This window comes from Neolamprologus brichardi, chromosome 22 (genome assembly GCF_056152115.1).
Source record: "Neolamprologus brichardi isolate AB-2024 chromosome 22, ASM5615211v1, whole genome shotgun sequence".
Lineage (NCBI taxonomy): Eukaryota > Metazoa > Chordata > Actinopteri > Cichliformes > Cichlidae > Neolamprologus > Neolamprologus brichardi.
In genome coordinates, this window is record NC_142124.1 from 30386843 (window position 1) to 30406232 (window position 19390).

The 19390-nt window shown below is 42.2% G+C and overlaps 1 protein-coding gene across 1 annotated transcript; it reads right to left on the minus strand.

Annotated features, from left to right (window-relative positions):
* Positions 1-13845: 13845 nt before the first annotated feature.
* On the minus strand, positions 13846-17974 carry irx1b (iroquois homeobox 1b). The gene is made up of 5 exons (XM_006806654.3): positions 17476-17974; positions 16535-16777; positions 15347-16145; positions 15012-15072; positions 13846-14410 (listed from the first exon to the last, which is right to left on the minus strand). Exons 1-5 carry the CDS (start codon positions 17710-17712, stop codon positions 14362-14364), a joined length of 1389 nt encoding a protein of 462 aa, XP_006806717.2. The 5' UTR covers positions 17713-17974; the 3' UTR covers positions 13846-14361.
* Between the last annotated feature and the right edge of the window lie 1416 nt (positions 17975-19390).

Sequence of the window (19390 nt, forward strand, 5' to 3'; positions counted from 1 at the left end):
TAAGCACCTTTAGTGGCTGAATGGGTTGTCATGTTTTTAATAACAAACTCTTAAGCTGCCCCGACGAAGTGGAAACGTTTTTCCCCTTCCTCTCTCTTTCTCTCAACCCACTTTAAGGTTTTCATCATATGGGAGGAGGAAAAGGGCAGGTGTGAAAGGGCTGCGAGGATAACAGAGAGGCTTATTGTACCAAAATATGTGGGTACACATTTGTGGCACACCGGCAGAACAGAAGTTTTGTGATGTATAAGAAAGAAAAGAAGGACAGATATTAGGGACTGTATGCAAATTATTAGGATAGGACTAGGGGCAGAAAGAGTGGTGACTTTGTTTTCTGTTTTCTTCTTTTGTTTCTATAAAAGAAAATGTTGGAAATGATCATGCAGTGATATGAGACAGGTAGACATTTGATGTTGAATCTACCTTTAATAAATGCAACCAGTATAACCATCTCTGCAACTCTAGGACTTTACAGACATCACACATATAACATCTTCTTATGTAATTGATAAATACATTTTTATTTTAAAAATTGCAGAACCTGACTAATTTATAGGCAAGCAGATATTATTGGACATTTGCCAATCCACTGGTATCTGCATTTGTATCAGCCGATAAATTAAAAACGTAAAGAAGAGATGGAAGAAACACCCTTCAGCCATGTTAGTAATGATGATGTTGAATATTCCGGCCACCAGATGACCTCTTCAACTTCCCTGTTAGCAACACGTATTTGGAACGCTTTAATCACAACAACCAGCTGACCTGAACCGAGTCGGGGTAAGTGAGTAAATGGATAACTGCACATAACAAATATTAGGGTTTATTAGGTTTATGTTTTGTGTGTCTGAAAGAAAAGAAAAATATAATGGTGATTATATAGGATCATCAGCAACATCATCAACAAAATATAAATATATTTGCTGACATATCGGAACACTCAATTTTAAAATCACCAAATAATAGTATCAATACCAGCCTGAAAAAATATCACTCTACCCTCCTCACATAGTCCTATATAAGAGGGTAATCTTTACACAACCTTTCCAGGGATTTGTGTCCCCTCCCATTCTTGAACCAGGGATCTCTGGTGTGTTAGACAACTGTGCTAATCCATTTATCATCACATGAACGCCCAAGATTTTCACTGTGATGTACAAATTAGCATTGAACGAGTCCACAAACTGGTCAGGAAAGTGTTTGTGAAGGCTACATAACAAGATAGCTAGGTGTCACTTTCACATAGATGAATTTTGTGGTGACAGGTGTTGCCCCCTTCTGGCCATCAGAAAGAGTACAACGTAAAAGCAACTGCATTGGTTTTCAGACACAAAACTTATGTCCACTTTTTAAATACAGATTTTTACTTCTACCCACATTAACTGCTTTTAGCCAGACTGAAAATTTATAGCGACATTTTCAAGCTAGGAGATTGACATTCTCTAAAAAAAATGATTCAGTATATCACCTTGCTTAAACTGGGTCTAGAGTTCATAGCAACAATAACAGAAGCAGCTTTTCATACAAAGTTATGTCTCATTTTTACTTCCTTGTGGACGTACACATGCAGCTTTATGGTTTGCTTGGAGCTACTTTGAAGATTTGTTCTATGCATGCTGAAAATTATATCTTAGTAAATCAGGGTGAAAAATGTTGCAACAAGAGGGTCACAGATTCAGATACAGATTGCAAGAAATGTCAGCCTAAATCTAAGAAGAAGAAGAAATTGGATTCCCTTTAAAACATATTTGTTGTGCATATTGGTTGTATATGAACATATTTTCTGGATGTCAACATCTTTAGTGCCGATCTCAGGTTTTTCACCTTTTTTGTCTCTTTTCCCACAGTCTCTAACACCGGGAGAAATGAGAGGTTTTAAAAAAACAAAAACTTTCCGTGCAAAAATCCAACATGAAAAAATGGATGTGGAGAAGAGGAAAAGCCCGAGGAGGCAAACTTGGAGAGCTAAAGAAATCGTTAATAGTCAGGGGATCTGAAATGGAGCGAGGGGATGTGGAGGGGTAAAAGGACAAAATATTCCCAGTGCACCCAGAGTAAGGCTGGAACAACAGAGCCGCATCACCAGAAAGCATCTCAGTCCCCACAAGGGAGAAAGCATCTGTGTACCGGCTCTTGATTGACATTCCATTTGTCCCATGAAAGGTGCTCATATACTGAACACGGACTAACTGTCTCGCCCTCATCTGTGCTCAAAGCTCGGAAATGAAGTTATCTCCCTGCTCTGGCGTTGCACGTCTTCACACAAAACATACGTCACTCAAGGAAAATGGCAATTTGTTTATCCGCTGACAATGAACACGGGTGTGTTTAATGTTTGTTTGGGATGGTACACGAGGAAATAACTTGTACGTTTATTTGAATGAAGAGACTCTGCAGAGCCTGAATTAAACTTTCAAAGCTTTGTACCAGAGTATTCCACAAATAATGATTATAAAGCATAGCCTGCACATAGATAGATAGACACAACAGATTCTGTTATTTCAAACAGCTACTTATATATTAATATATGGTCTGTTTATAAATTCATGGCATTCCTGCGGTATACATTTCTTAAGGCTCTGCGTTCGTTAGACCGTGATTATATCTTTCTGATCTCGTTCCCCTCACATCAATCATTCATTCAAGATGCTCCGCAGGAAAAAAAAAAAGAAAGGAAACATTCTTATTTCCTCCCTCCTGCATGCAGCTCTAGCTATTATGCAGTAGGTGGGGCGTGGGGGTTAATGATAGAAGCATGTTAATGTGAGAGGAGGAGGGCTAAGTACAGCACAAAGTGTTTGCAGTGGAGGGCCAAACAACTACAATCACAACTTCTTTCAATCACAGCGCGTCCCATTTGAACATTTTCCACCTTAAAGTATGAAATCTATGCAATTTTAATCGCTGTTTAACATGTAGATGCTTTTTGAGCCTTCGACTTGGTTTTAGCTCTCAGTGGTTGGTGCTGAAGGTCCCAGAATGAAATCAGAATCCCTCTAATCCATTTTTTTACACCACAGTGAAAACTAAAATAATTAGTTTGCAGGGTCATGAAAATGCATGTAAATGCCACACCAATTTTCATCATTAATTTTCTGTGTTTATCTCAAAATATTATTCTAATATATATATTTTTTCCCTCTTTGTTTATGTGAATTTCTGCATCACAAACAAATTACTGATCCCAACGGTTTTTGTGTTTCTTTTACTTCAATGAAATGACAATAACGAAGTTACATGGTGTAGACATTACATGCAAAAATGTGCCAGTTGCCACCTGCAGCTACATAATTTCATCATATCCTTTAAGTACATCCTGCAAGTACACACACACTTTTTATAATCAAGGATTTTTACCAAAAATCAAAGATGTGACAGAAATGTAGACATTTTAAGTATAAATCTATTGAGTTTCCATATTTTTAATACATGGATCCTTTGCAGCCAATGAATGCCTAAACGCTAGAACTCATGGTCGTCACAACAAACTGTGTTTCCTCCCATGAGATGCTCTGTCAGACTATTTGTTGTTTGTGGAGCTCTCTGCCTTCCGTTTTGTATTTAATAACTGAAAAGCTGCTCTGTAAGTTTGGTATCAGGTGACTGACTTGCCTTCAGAAACACTCGGGTTGCTTTCGCGGTATCTGTTTGGACTGTGAAGTGCTGTTTAATCCGTTTTGCCATATTTGGCAGAATCTGAAGAGAGAATATTGCCCTGGTGTAATTACCTTTTTGTGTTATCAACAGTTAATGCACAATAATTTTAGCAACCAATCGAATTATTTTAATCAGCTCCAAGTTACATGAAAATGGTGTATATGAGTCTTTATAGTGTACATCAGTCATGCTTGCATGGCCAAACAATGAGAGTAAGTGACCACATGAACAATTTGCTACATAAACATGCTAAGTAGCTAGTTAGAAATGTACTTGTAGGCACATTTTTACCACTGGGCTGTGGACAGAGCAAGGTTAGCTGTTTCCCCATTTTATAGATTCTAGTGTTTTTGTTAGGCTAAGTTTACCAGCTTAATTGTTTTAGTTAATAGGCTAACATTTAAGGGGAAAAAAAACAACTCATTGAATGTTAGGCTGTTTATTTTAACGCCTTTTTCACAAGTTTGACAGAAAAATTGAATGTTTCTTTACATCAGTGACTTTTACAGAAAGGCAAGCAGAGATAATAACTTAAACAAACCTTTTTAATGATTTTGCACTGCATGTCTTTTATTTTTTTTCTTCACCTTGCTGCACTCCTTGGCTTATTTACAATTAGCTAACAATGGCAAGTGCTAAGGAAAAAAATCATTGAGTAAAAGTAACTACAAAACACAATGAAAGAATTCACACGAGCAGTGTGTGTGTGCATGTGTGTGTGTGTGTGTGTGTGTGTGTGCATGTGTGTGTGTGTGTGTTAGATTTTACTGGGCAAACGCTGCTGCCTTGCTTGCCCTGACAGAAGGCCACTGCTGCTTTACATACTGTTTGTATCATATGATATGTTTTATCTGAACCACTTTTAAAAAAGGAAAACTTGAGATACTGTAAGGTTAAGTAAAACATAATAAAAATAAAATAAATTTTCCTGTTAGACTTCTTTGTCTCACAGTGTTAAACCAGCAAGACCAATGAAAACCAGGGTAAAATGAGGTAACGTTTCCACCTCACGTTCATGCTACTGCTCTTTGAGAAAAAAGCAGGAATGTTCAGGGAGGAAGAAGAGGACAAAAGAGGATAAGCAATAAATGGATCATGAGGAAAGAAAATAGCCCTTTCTTTTCCACCACAAGACACTGTCTACAGAGGCTGCCTCTTGTTAAGCACGATGGCACCAACCAAGTACAAGTGCAAGCCAGGCTCGATCTGATCCACAAACAAGGCTGCCAACACCAAGTAACCTGTCTGACCACTGAGTAGCAGCCATGCTATCGCTGCGTGCTGCTTCTCTGCTCCTGTCTAATAAGAGCCTCATGGAAGATCTGGAGCTGCTGAACTCTGAGTGGGATACTATAAATGCCCTGGCCTTCCTCATCAATGATGTAAGACAGAGGAACAGAGACAAGCTAACCCTCTTAGCCAATGTGCAGTGTGTGTGTGTGTGTGTGTGTGTGTGTGTGTGTGTGTGTGTGTGAGAGAGAGAGAGAGAGAGTCTAAGAGGTAGACACGGACAGACACAGGCAGAGAGCGAGACAGGTTTAGGCTACAGGAAGCTCTTAAGAGTGTGTACAGTTTGCGTTGAGCCCTGGGAGGCCAGCCGTATTCCTCCCTATCACTTCCACTTCATTACTTCGGGAGCGGACATACATTATTCAACTCCGCAAGCCTCAGTCCACAGGGACCGATAGAGCCTTTAACAAACACTTTAACCTGCCTTAACTCGCCCATTGATCCTGTATTTATTTATCCATTATCTCTCGTGGACTGCTTTGGTTTGTCTTCATTTATATCCCCCTACTGGTCTCAAAACAATTACTCAACCTATGTGACCGACAGTATCATCTGAAATAAGCTTTGTATTTTCTAAAGACGGGCTTTACTCTCTCATTATTATTATTTGGTATTATCACAGATCTCATAGTCTGTATCAAAGTTGTGAAAAAAGCAAATATTTCAGTTTAAATATTTCGGTTCTCTTTCTTTCTTTTGAAGGAAAGATATTTCATGTGATTTTTTATCCAGCTGTGTGTTAGGTTGGTTCAAACCAAAGTGGGATAAACTTGAATAATTAAAATATTAGAAGCATTTTTGAGCTGCTACACAGAACCTGGGATATTGGTTATTATTCCAATGGTAAACAAGATAACCGAGGCTAAATTGCAGAATGAATCAGAACATCACAGAGTAATCAGTCTGCACCGATGTGCCCACCTTAGAATCACAGATGAGGGGGAATACCATGATAATAGATTCACTATTTCACATTTTCCCTGGTGTTTCGGCTTCTGTAGTTCCACAGCTTGGACCTCAGCTGCCATCCTCTGGCAGTCTAGAGAATTACACCCTTATGACAATGCTGGTGGTGCCTGTGTGTGTGTATTTGCTTGTGTGCGGTGGTGTAAGCCTGAGGGTGCAGCAGGCTCAGTTTGCAGTTGTTATTGACCAGGGTGAGGAGGTCAGCCACAACTGTGTGAGTGACTAAAGATGACACAGTAGATCTACTTGTCTGCATGCTGTTCACTTGGGTGTGGTTGCAGATTTCATGTTACATCCATGGATGGACCTCCCAAGAAATTTGACCACCAGCAGCTTCTACCCAGCTGAGCTCACACCAGTTTTTTTTATTATTATTATTTTTTGTCCAATTAGCATATCATGCTATTAAAGTGCAGGAGGCCAAACACAGTAAGGATAATATTAAAAAAATAGTCTTCTTCAGTAATGACACTATCTTAGGTTTTTATCCACATATCAAACAGAAATGTGGATTAAGGTAGACAAAAGATATTAACTAAGGCATCAATCTTCATTTCCACTATTTCCCAGCAAATGCTGCTAACTGTCTGATCTCTGCATTCCACATCTAGAGAGCTCAGCAGCTCCCGTGAGAGCCTACTGTGTGCCATGACTGATCACGTGTCATCAAACGCATTTCACTAGTATAAATCCACACCAAATGCCTCAAAAACCTATGCAATGCAGCCAACAGAGAAGTCGCATGTGATAGCAGTCGATTAAGTGCTTCTTTCTGGAGCGCTGACACTCCCCGGAGAGGAGCTGGGCAATAATTTCCTCAGATTGCCCCTATGGGAACAAGGCTGCTGGTTTTCTATGTCCACTCCAATCACATCTCTAATGGAGAGGCGGGTAAGCATCTGTGACAGTGGGAAACCAGATCTGTACTCCCCCAGTGTGTGTGTGTGTGTGTCTCTTGCAGATAAACAGTTGGCAGGTTTCCCCTTTCCCTGTGCATGTGCGTGAACACACACACACACACATCTGAGGAGGGGAAATGCAAGCTGGACAGGGTTAATACACTCCATTAAGCTCTATTACCCTAAACGACTTGGGCAAATGAATGAGGACTCACATTACTCTGCAACTGTTTGTGTGCGTTTTTGTGTGTGTGTGGTAGAATGATACAGTGTATGTACATGCACGTGCATGCATCTCAAGTGTAATTAATCTGTGAAGATATGTGACCCATGAGCCATCTATCATTATTCACAAAGTAAAGACAGCGGGGGGAGGGGGCTTCACCCTGTCTTAGTGTATCTTACCATATACCATGATATCATTCTATTATGAATTTAAATGTATTTTTAAGCTATTTTTTTAATATGTTGTTTAAAAATCTTTAGATACCTCCAATTTAGAGGTAATGGAAAGCTTTTCTATGCGTTTCCTTGGCAGTGCCGCAGTTTGAGGTAAAACATGCTAACATGTTCACAGTGACAATGCTAACAATGCTAACAATGCTAACGTCAATATCTTTATAACAGGTAACTTGTCTAAAAGCAGTCTGAACAAATATGACTGATATATGTTGCATTCAGTGCACCAACTACACTTGCTATGTTTCTTATGTTATGTTTGAGGGTTAGTTAGGGTTGTGGCAAGGGAGCAACCAGAATGTAGCTTTTTTTGGCTACAGGTTGGCTAAGGTTAGCTTAGCTGACTAATGCTGCTAGCATTAGTCAGCTAACCTTAATTAGCCATAAAGTGTGTTGATAAGCTGAGGCTGCTGTGTAGTGCTGTAGTCATTGAAAGGGATGTAAGTCACAGTAGATTATATTAAATCACTGGTTTTTCATGTTTAATTCCCATGGTAATAACACCTCTAATGCTAATGTTTGCCAGGTAAATATTTTACAGATTAGCGTGTTAGTAGAGTTTTTGTTTCTCTTTGATGCCAAGAGCTCCACTGGGAAAAATGAATGATTGTATAAAAATGCTGGCCACATTAGCATTGTCTTCTACAAATGTGCCACAGTAGTATGGCAAAAGCTGCCCAAGGTTGGTTGACATGGAAAGCAAAAAATCAATGTTCACCATACTCCAGGTTTCAATTATTTCACACACAGGTGAGTGCGCCACTGCTCTTATCAGTAACATTTATAAAAATCCAGCTAAAGAGGAAATTATGGTTCAGCTGTCTTAGCAGCTCATCTGTTCATTGGTAGCTACAGAGTGCCCATTTACCTGCAGAGAGTATATTGTCAGCTAGAGGCAGGGTTAAAAATATGTGGCACAACTGGTCTGTGGGGTACTCAATGCTCAACTCAACTCAAAAAATTAAAAAATCCCAAAACTTCACAAAACATAACAAAAGTGATTTCAGAGACAGAAAGCATGTCTCAGTACAAACCTTTGATTATTTTGGCCTCTGTCACTTCAGCTGTTCCATCACGTTGATGAATTTCCAAAAACACTTCTGTTTTATTCAACTTCTGTTGTGTTTTGTGTATTTTTCCAACATTTTTCTATTTTTGCTCATGTGCATTTGATCTGCCTGGGCCACCGAACTAATAGGTCCCTTTTAACCAAATATCTGGGTAATTAAAACTGATAAAGATGCCTTTTTTCTGTAGTTTAGTATTAGACCCATTTAAATTGATGCTGTGTCTAGAATATGATACACATAAGTTGTTTGTATTGGAATTTTTACTTTATTACTGTCTCTTATCAAGTACACAAGGCTTTCATGGCTTAATAAACAAAAACTGATTAGTATAGTTTTCTAACTGTTTCCATGCTACAAAAGTAATTTTTCACTAAAAAAGGTCAAATCATGGGTTAATGGTGTTCGCGATATCCAGTCAGTGAGTCCATAGACCCTCAACAAGCATTCGCGGAGTGCATTTCCCGCAACATTTTCCCAGATATTCTGAAAACGGTGGCACAAATTACAGAAATCCCCAAGATCTGATATTTGGGGCAGCTTCTCCGCCCCTCTCTAACACACCAGCATGCCTCAATGGATGCTGAACAAAGACGCAGTGAGTCCTCAGCCCGCCTTTAGGACTCTCCCAGCAGTAAACTAAGCTAAGTTTCGACGCTATAACAAACCCGTGGATAAACATTGTTTCAAAATGGCTGAAAAGAGCCATCGATGCGAACACCCTACCGCAAACCTCCCCTTCGCTCCTAATCGGCTTCCTCTCTCAGATTATTGCCGTGAATGGGTAGACAACAAGAGAAAAGACTTATCACTCCCACTCTTTCATAGCATTTGTTGTGTGTATTTTCCCCCTGTATATTAAATTTGTCTGCTTTTTAAAGGCAGTGGCGATGTTTGCTGTTTGTCTGTACCGTACTCGCAGCTGCAACGCGACAATAAAGCAGGCTAAGCAGCAGCACTCTGTAAACTCAGTATTGTGGAGCTTGTTGAATTACCCATGAGTTTTGATACTTTGCTTTTGTGCCTAATTCCACTAATCCCTGCGGAGGAACAGTGAATGGTCTAAATTCCCTATGATATCTTGTCTAGGCTAAACATTTGCTCACTTACGTATACACTGGGTACAGAAAATTATTCTTTTGACAACATTACAACAGATTTAACCCAGTGCCCCGCTTATCCTGCGATGACATGCATTAGCTTCATTGCATTGGGAGGTACATTTCCATTTCAAATTACAGCTCAGCAGTTAGCATCCAGACACACACACACCGTTTTGTTTTGTGTTGTTTTTTTCTGTAGCTTGGTCTTGAGCTGCAGTGTTAAAGAGTTTTACGTGCAGAAAGTCCATTAAAAATTCCACAAATATTAACTACCATGTTAATTATTACTTCTCCAGGGACTTTAACCGCGTGTCAGTCCTTTTCTTCTCCAAGCCCCTTGAGGTCAAGCTCTGTAAAGCCTATTTGGCAATCAAACACTGACCCTCCCTAACTCTCATTTCTCCCCCACACACCTCTCTTGCCCTCTTTTTCTTCCCATGGCCTTTTTCTCTGCCTCATCATCCCCCCTTTCTTTCTCCTCCCCTGCTCATGTCCCTTTCTGTCCGGCTGGCCCTCTCAGTGGGGCTATAGAGTCCTAACTTGTCTACATTTACCCCCTGCGTTGGATGACCAATGGGGCCGTTGAGCAGAGAGTCCCTCCTTCGGCGCTTCGCCATTCTCCGCAAGTCAGCTCATGCTCTCTGTTTTCACGACCTCTGACCCTAGGCCATGGCAACTGTGGCAGGAATGTCAGGAGTGATTGGCAGGATAAAGAGTGCAGGCCCTCTCTCCTGCACAAGCGGATTTGAGACACTTTGAGGGGTGAACAATGGCGGATTTGGGCTCGATTGGATCACTGATGAGCTGATGACTGTCAAAAGAGCACGTCGTCTTTACATAAGCCCGATTATCTCTGCGTGGCGGAGGAGCAGAGGGGTAACCGCTGTAGGAGGAAGGGGCAACCGGTGGGGATTTCACCCCCATGCCGAGTCCCTCGAAAAGGGGATAGACCTGCACACGAGGGCCAGGCTTCGAGGCTTGGACCTCTCTCATCCACTGGGGGCCTTTAACAAATCTATTCAGGCGACCGGGAGCCCTCATACATGTGGGCATAATCGCAGGAGGATGGCAAAAGAGTGATGACGGGGGGGCTGTGAGGGGGGATGACACATGGAGGCGATCATTGTTCAATCCCTGAACATCCCATCAAGACGACAGAGGAGCAGAGAGAAAGGAAACGCGAGGATATATATAGAGAGAGTGAGACGCTGACAGAAAAGAGCAGTGGGACACGCAAATCAAAGCCAAATCCCTTCCATAATCTGCCTTATTAATGGGGATTAGAACTCACCAAAGAGCCTATATCAGAATACCAAAGCACCAATAAAGACTCTGCTCACACTGAGAGTTTGAGGAGTTGATATGACTCTAAAAACTCCACACAGAGACTCTTGTGTTGTGTTGTGTTTCTTTTTATAAACTGTTGGATTCTACCAGTCGAAAAGTTTCAGGACAATTTGGACCCTAAACTCTGATGGAGTTTGCTTTGGCACAACAACAAAAAAGAGAGAAAAAAAGAAAAACCTAATCATATTTTGGATCTGCTCTGCTTTTTCCACTCCTTTCATAACGCAACATGTTTTGGACACGCCGTGTAACAGATATAAAAAGGCCATTTGATGTCATTTTCAGCCCCATCATGCTAAGCTCACTGATTTCCAACTCTGACAGAATAACATATTGTTCGAAAGAGTGAAGGGGTGCGAGCGAGAAGAGCGGCTGATATTCTCCTCAGCGGTGCTCATGGCAGTCTGTCAGAGCTGGCAGAGGAAATGAAAATGGCCTCAAGTGTCTGGCTCCCTTCCACGCCGCTCTCACATCAATGACAACCCTCGCTGCATCATCTCTCCCTCCCTTATTTGCCTTCTTTAGACTTAAATTTGCTCTTTTCGTCCCTCGTTTGCTGACACTCTGGGTACGTTTGTGGGAAAGCAGAGGGACAGACGAGCACCGTGCTGACTTTTGAGAAAGCGTCACCAGTCACGATGCTCCTCTTTTTTTCCCCACACCTCTTACGCACGTCAGATTTACGGCGAGGTTCCAACATCGTTATGAAACCACACTCGGCAGCCTTGTAGCTTACCTTAAAAAACAGGTTTAAAAGAATGTCCTGTCTTTGTCCAGGAGTGGCAAAATTTGCCTGCCAGCATCTCTTTGAGGGAAATAAGCACTTTATAATTTTGTCCACAGGAAAGCAAAATCAGGAAAGATGTTTTTTAAGGGAGATTTTGAGTCAGCTAACGGCTAACATATTCCTTTAAGACTGTTTATGGGGAAAATGCATAAATTTGCTACATGTCAGTTTAAAAAATGAAAGGTTTAGGTTTTTTTGTGTTTGTTATATACATATAAATTTGAGTGATTCTTATTGGAGGATTATGTGTGCTGTTTCATGTTGTTCTTTGTGGGGATGATTTGTCGGGAGCCAGCCCGAGAAAGCTTCTCGGCGGAGACAATAGAATAACTGAACTGGACTGGACCATTAATATAATGATAATTGTAAAAAAATTAATTATAAAAAGAGCTAATGTAAAATCTCAGATTTTCATCACTTGTGCCTATATTGTTTTTTTAAACGTGGATCAAATTTTTAGGATAATCGATTAAAAGTTAGACGAGACAAACTGTGATGTTTGAGCACAATAGATCAAATGTAGGATTTTAAAATTATAATGTGATTATAAAGTATTTTACTTGTTTTTTTTAAGACAGTCTGACTTCGAAAAACATATATATACCATGGCGATGGGCAATTTTGGTCTTTGTTCAGATTGTGGTCCTAAAGATGAAAAAACTATAGTGCTTGTGTTTTTGAACTGGAGTTCATAATAAGTAGTATTTGATGCCTGGCTTAGGGTTACTCCTCACTGCTTTGCATCTAAGTCCAGTGGAGAGTCAATTAAAAAGTGCATCTTCATATATTTTATATCTCAGATAAAACCTTTCCAGTTTATCAAAATAAAATTAAAAAATGACCAAATTAGTTCTTTTCGCCTCCGATTGGATGGCTGTCAGGATGTCAGCTCTTTGCAAACAACAGTTCCAGCAGCTGCTCGGCTTTCAAAACCTGATCCCGCAGCAAAGGTTTGCGTATCGTACCTGAGAGGTGGTGCAGACACCACCGTGGGGGCAGCCGTGCTCTTACTTTCTCTGAGAGTCAGGTGGCAGCATTGAGCCAATCTCCAGATTCACAAATCTGGTGGTTCTGATTTTATTCTCCTCTCCTTCCAGAGCATGATTTACATTCAGATCACCATCTAACTGTAGTTTTGCTCGATGCCCAATCTGGACCTCATTTAGATTAATTTCCATTCCACAAAACAGTTTAACAAAGAAATCAAAGTTAATGCACAAGCTGCTGTCCTGTTATCAACTGTTGATGTTAAGCTACTGGATGGCAGAAAGCAGCTATCTAACATATTGCCACATATAGATTTTTCCACCTTTGAATATATGTCATTTTTTAAAACCAAATTTACTCCCAAATTTGTACTTCTATAGACTTCAGCAGTACTTCACTGCTTAAACTTCATCACACACTTTACAGGCCACATTTTAACAGCACCTCGCTAAGGCCACTTCCCTTCTTCCATCTAACTAGTAAGTGTTAATAATTTTAAATATCAGACTTTCAAAGACTTTTAGCAAAGATTTCAACAAACACGTCAATCTAAATTTTATCTGCACGTAAACCTGGAGCTGTCTGGGCCCCTTGAGAGGCCCCAAACTGTGCCGCTAAACCAAGCACCGGACCACAGCTTTGAAAACAGTCGCCGTTAGCAGCTCTCAGACCCCCCACCATCTTCTCTCTCTCTCTCTTTTTCTCTCTATGCACCCCCCTGTCTTTGGGCCTGTGAACGTCAAGGATGCCACAAAGTGACACACAAGCCCACCACCACCGCCCCAACCCCTTCTCTCGCCTCCCCCGTGAGCTGCTGCCCCCATACTGGCTTGCTGGCCTTTCCTCTCCGTCTGATCCATATTTCAGAGGCGGCAGTGGTGGCACCGAGGGGTATAATCCAACATTAAAGCGAGGAGGCCTGGGCTGAAAGCACAAGCGCAGGTTCACAAGGTCCTGGAAATCTTCAATTTTCAATTTCCGCAGCGTTTGCAGTGGCTTCCAAGGCGCGGGCATAAGTCTTCGAGCTTTGTTGGCGAGAGTGCAGGTTTCAATAAAACTGACTTTCCTGGTAGTTTAAAAAAATAAAGGAGCTGACACTGCATGGTTCGTGTGAAACAAACTAGACACAGGGACGACGAGGTCAGCTGCAGATTAACTGCAATACTTGTATTATATGTATATTAATATAGATATATAATTACCTTTAAAATACCAAATCCACTTGAGCTCTTGAAGGAGAATTTCTCTGCATACATTAATTGCACTCTCTGTATTGTACTGGTTACTTATTGTTAATTAATATTATAAAAATCCTAAATTCAGGCACTAAAAAAAAATAATAACAATACTAATAATAATAATGGGTGCTTAGTTTAGGAAGTTTACAGTGCTTCTTAATCTGAATTCTGCCCTTTTTTCTTTGATTTCTTTGGCTGGAAATCGGTCCTCTCTTATTAAATACAGGTGGTGGGATTTTCTTCAGTAATAAAGCGCTATAATGACATTTATTTAGTTCCCAAAAAATATATTCTTTAAAGACAAATTCATATCCTGTATTTACAATTTTTTTTCCAAGGTTTCCATTCACAACAGAGGAACAGAGGGGGGACATAAGAGGACATAAAAGAGAAATACAAGTGATTCAGAGACTAAAAAAAACAAACAAACAAAAAACGCGAACATCTCTTTTTCATGTGGAAGCTAAACAGTAATACTACAACAGGCCTCCCAGTCCAAAAAATATCCTTCGTTAAACTGTTCTCCATTAAATAAAATTATTCCTCTTTTTCTTTCTCTTCTCATATTGTTGTTGTCAGAACTCGCTGTGCTGCTGTCCCGTGGTGAGGTCTGAGGAAAGAGAAGAAGAGGAAACTATTGCTCAGAGGTGAATAAAGTCTAGACATTATAATTATATTATCTGAAACAAATTTGGCAATTTTACTCATAAAAAGAAATCCTTCGTTTAAACTAACGAAGCAACTTTTTTAACACTTCGAGTTTGTTTCCTTCAAACGGTGTTAAGCTGTATTTATGCAAATTAAAAACCCCACTATAGGTAAATTGTTTTATGTCTTTTCACGCTCTGCTTCATTCATGATGTTGCCATCAGGGCTTTCTTTGACATACATTAGCTTCATTCACGGGTGGGGTGGGGGGTGGGGGGGGGGGGGCGTGAATAAATAGCGGCAGATTATTTAAATGACATAGGTGGCGATAGCTCATTGTTGGAGGATGGGGGGGCAGGCTGGGAGGGGAGAGAGGGAGGGAGAGGCGCAGAATATATCAGACTCCTGCCTGACGAGGCGTTAAAGTGGGGACTCAATCGTATGATTTATGTGCCGAGTTCTGCCTCCCCGACCAGTCAGGTGTAACAGTGTTTACCTCTTGCTGTAAGGTTCATTTAATCGAGGCTGATGGTGTTATAATGCCAAAATTGATTTGAAATCACCTGTCAGTGATCATCTGAAAGGGGGACTTCAGGGAATCGGGCCTGTGGTCGCTCTCTTCATCTGCGGAGGGAAAGAAAACAAACTAGTGAGTGACAAGGTGTTCGTGAAATTACCTTTGAAAATAAAGTGAAACTGCCCTGCAGGAAGGAGAGCTGCTGTTGTCGCCATTTGAGTAATTCAACGGAACAAGTCCTATGAATAATAATAATAATAATAATAATAATAATAATAATAATAATAATAATAATAAGAAGAAGAAGAAGAAGAAGAAGAAGAAGAAGAAGAAGTAGAAGAAAAAGAAGAAGAAGAAGAGACGTTGAAATCAGGCCCATACCATCTCTTTTTGGACTGAAGCTCCCTGATGACTCTACATCGCTGTCGTCTTCCGTACCCGACGTTCCCGTGCCGACCGCTGCCGGTCGTGCGTCACGACGCGCAGCCGGCACTGCGCCGTGGACGGGCAGGTGTCCGGCCGGCGCCCCTGCCAGGAGCGACCTCATGTTCAAAAGAGAGTTGGCATTCAGAAAAGCTGCGTTGGCCCAGTTGTGCAGCTTGCCAATCTGGCACGTATATATTCCGTGACCCGGGAGTAAGGCCGGGTGTCCGGTGGAGGCCAAAGCCGCGTGGTGCGCAAGGGCCGCGGGGGGAGATTTGTGAGAGCTGTCGGGCGCCGTGGCGGTCTCAGCCAGAGACCAGATTTTAGGTTTGCTCTGTGCTGGTCTTTGGCACTCCTGCCTGCCGGGCGAATGATCCGCGGGAAGCTTGACACTGGGCGATTTACCGAGAGAAACACCCGCCTCGGCTCCTCTCAGGGCCTCCGCAGAAAGCGTCCTGCTGCTCTCCGAGCTCTTCGACTCAGAGGCCTGCTCGGCGGCGGACAGGCAGGCCTCGGCCTCCCCCCTCGCGGAGCCACGCTCCCCTTCGCGCTGCTCCTCGGGTCTCTCGATATCGACGGTTTCCAAATCTATCTCCTCCTCTTCATCTTCGTCGTCGCTGCCGTTCTTGCCGTGCTCGTGCTCGTCCTCGTTGTCGCTGCTGAAGATGCGGCCGTCCCGGTCCTCAGCGCTGCGGCCCCAGGTGACCTTGTTCTCCTTCTTCAGGCGTCTGCGGGCGTTCGCGAACCACGTCGACACCTGTAAAAGAAAAGCGCGTTTTTAAGCATTATTACTCAGATGCTGTGGTTTGAAATCTGTAGATGGGGAATTATAAAACATTTAAAAAGACATCTGATTTTATTTATTATTCCTGAGCTCAGATTAAAAAAACTGAACTGGGTTTTTTTTTCTCTGCAGGTGTATTAAAAACAGTCATATGTGGGCCAACTGAGTTCTCATAACAAATAGCAGTGCTATTGAAGGACATTAAAATGAAGAATAAAACCTTTAAAATAATGATTAGTGATTTATTTTAAGTGGGCCTGGAGGCTGATGCCCACCAAATTGTGCTTGTAAGGTGCCAGAAAGACCACTGAACTGAAACATTTTATACAAATTGAGCTCTGAAAACATATCACGCTGCCCACCTGTGTGAGTGTCATTCTCGTAATGATAGCAAGCATGATCTTCTCTCCTTTGGTGGGGTAAGGGTTCTTCTGGTGTTCCTGCAGCCAGGCCTTCAGGGTGCTGGTGGTCTCCCTTGTGGCCGTTTTGGCCCTTGACGGGTCTCCGTACGGGTACTGGCCGTAGGGGTAGAAGCCTTGGGCGGTGTGAACAGGTAGAGAAGCTGGGTGGGACCCCGGGCTGTCCTTCAGCTCATACTGTGAGCCCTGGAATGTTGTTGGGAGAAAAAAAATGGGGGCAACTTGTTGAGCAACTCTAAAGATATTTGCGCCTCAAGTTCAGAAAATTTGTAAACAGGAAAATACAAATGGAAATTTGGAGCAAAAACTTTTTGCGTGACAAAACAAAACAAGTTTGAAAAAAATCAGTAATCAGACACAGATCACAACAAATATCCCTCATTTTAGATCGCTTGCAAAATTCTATGATCTAGGCCTACCATATTATTTTGTTTTGATTTTTATTTAATTCAATATTGATAAATGCCTTTATGCTAAAATGTGCAGCCTGTCACAGCAGACAGGTCCACATTTGTAGAAAAAAAGCAAAAAAACAAACAAAAACAACAACATTATGTTCAAGCTTTCAAAAACCATGACCTCAAATTAAATTTGAAACTGAAGTTTAGTGTCACGCTCCCAGAGATCGTTAATTTGTGTTATGTGGCTATTCAGTTCTTTGCAATTCACCCAAGTATTTATAGCTCCAACACACAGACAATTAAATATTAATTATTAATTATTAATTTATCTCAATACAATTCACAAAAATTCTCTTAAAAAACAAACAAAAACAAAGCGAACAACCCGCGCATTTAAATGGTTCAAGTTGTATTTACGCATTACAGTGAAAAGCTCAGCCTCACTATTTTCTTATGAACACCTGAACGTATATCATCTCTCACCATCTGGGATATGAGGGCGAGGTCTGTGGCTCCGCTGTACGGCAGAAAGGCACTGTAGTTATGAGCCGCCCATGGGCTTCCGTACATCCCCAGCATGGAGCCGACAGCCGCGGCGGTCGCTGATGAGCTCACACCGCCCTCGGTGGTTCCTTCCCGGGCAGAGCCCGGCCGCTCGCCTCCGTACACCTCATGGGAGGCGCTGAGGAACTGGGGATACCCCAGCTGAGGCAAAGACATGTCCGGAGTACGCGTGCAGTAAATCTCTCCCAAAGTCACAAGAGCGAAAAAAAGAAAGATGATGCAGGAAAAAAAAGAAAAGAAAGAAGGAATCCCCAAAAAAGAACAGCAAAAGCGGGACAGTTAAAAAACAAAACAAAACAGGATGACCCCCACTTAAAAAAAGAAGAATCTGTCAGCCTTCCCTTCCACCGAGTTGTGTCTCAGGAGCAGTTTGGCACTTTCGAGTGCGGAGTTGATGCGTATGTCTGGCCGCAGGAGCTTCTGGATGTGGAGCTGAGTGACTGATTGGCAGCCTACTTAAGCACCAAGCTCCTCCTATGCCCGGGGCAGGCGATTAGTGCATTGGTTAGCCCAGGTCGTCTGCGTGTGCGCGCGTGTGTATTGATGTGTGTGATTTAATTTCGACAGTCTTCACTGTGTCTACCGAAAAGGTAACCTGTGTGTGTGCGCGCATGTGTGCGCAGTGTATGTGTGTCTTGCGCAATGAATTCATTAATTACTACTACTACAATAATAACAATAATAATAATAATCTCTCCGTATTTTGGTGTCATTTTTCGGTGCTTTGACTGCTGACTCGTGGGGTATGCCCGGACATTCCTGGTCCAGCAGATGGGCCGGGAAGCATTGATATGGTCGGACAGATCCACGAGGAATGTCCGTGATTATCGACGGAAGTCAGTGGAGCATATTTTTTTAGAGCTGTGGAGATAAAGGAGAGTGGAGGTAATGACAGAGATCGAAGATGATAGGAGATGGCAGAGATACGGAGCGCACGGGAGCTGTGGAGTGGAAAATGACAGATGTTTGCTGAGAAGAATAGACTACTGTACTCTGCTAGGCCCTTGGTATCAGTTGCAGATGTCGCAGAAATGTTAAAGCTGCTATTTGAGGTATGAGATGAAAAGTGGTGGTGGTGGGGTTTTTTTTGGAGGGGGGGGGGGGGGACCATATTTACGTGGGAGAAAGTGTAAAAATGGACCCTCACGTGTGGGAGGAGGCAGGCTGATGTGTCCTCATTGACAGGCTTAACCATCAAAACACACAGCAACTGTGCTTCTTTGAACACACACACCTCCTTTCACACACTGTGTCACACACTCTATCACACACACGCACACTTGGGCAGTGCTAATGAGGTTGAGCACCCTGCACCCTGCTCTGTGGCCCTGTGGCCCTCCTGGGTCCCCTCAGAGGTTAGCGCTGTAATTACTCCATCCCTATAAATACAGATTCATCATTTCACACTCTGAGCTCCTGATGAGCTTGGCTGAGCCGAGAGAGAGAGAGGAGAGAGAGGAGAGAGAGGAGAGAGAGGAAGGGGAGGGAGAGGGGGAGGGAAGAGGGGTCTAATGATTTAATTACAGTGCTTAAAGCCCACTCTGGCTAAGTGATGGTCCTCTCTGTCTCTCTCTCTGCTCTCTTCCCTCCTCAGCGCTGGCACCTAGAGGGCTTTACTCATGAATCTCAAAGCTGTTTTTCCTAAACACATATTATGACGAGCCCCGCCGCCGCCACTGCTGCTGCTGCATATGTGTGTGTGAGAAACAGAGAGCGGGAGAGGGAGAGAGGATGCTTAATCTCCATGGCATTTTAAATGGCATTCATGGAGAGCGCCTCTATCCTCATTGCCAAGGTAAATGGAGCCAGGGGACTCTCCATTTCAGCTCGATAA

Coding starts and splice junctions, on each gene's coding strand:
- irx1b (XM_006806654.3), bottom strand. CDS start 17,712: ATGTCTTTGCCTCAGCTGGGGTATCCCCAGTTCCTCAGCGCCTCCCAT. Junction 16,778..17,475: donor TCGCCCTCATATCCCAGATG/GTGAGAGATGAT, acceptor ACAACATTCCAG/GGCTCACAGTATGAGCTGAA. Junction 16,146..16,534: donor CGAGAATGACACTCACACAG/GTGGGCAGCGTG, acceptor TTTCTTTTACAG/GTGTCGACGTGGTTCGCGAA.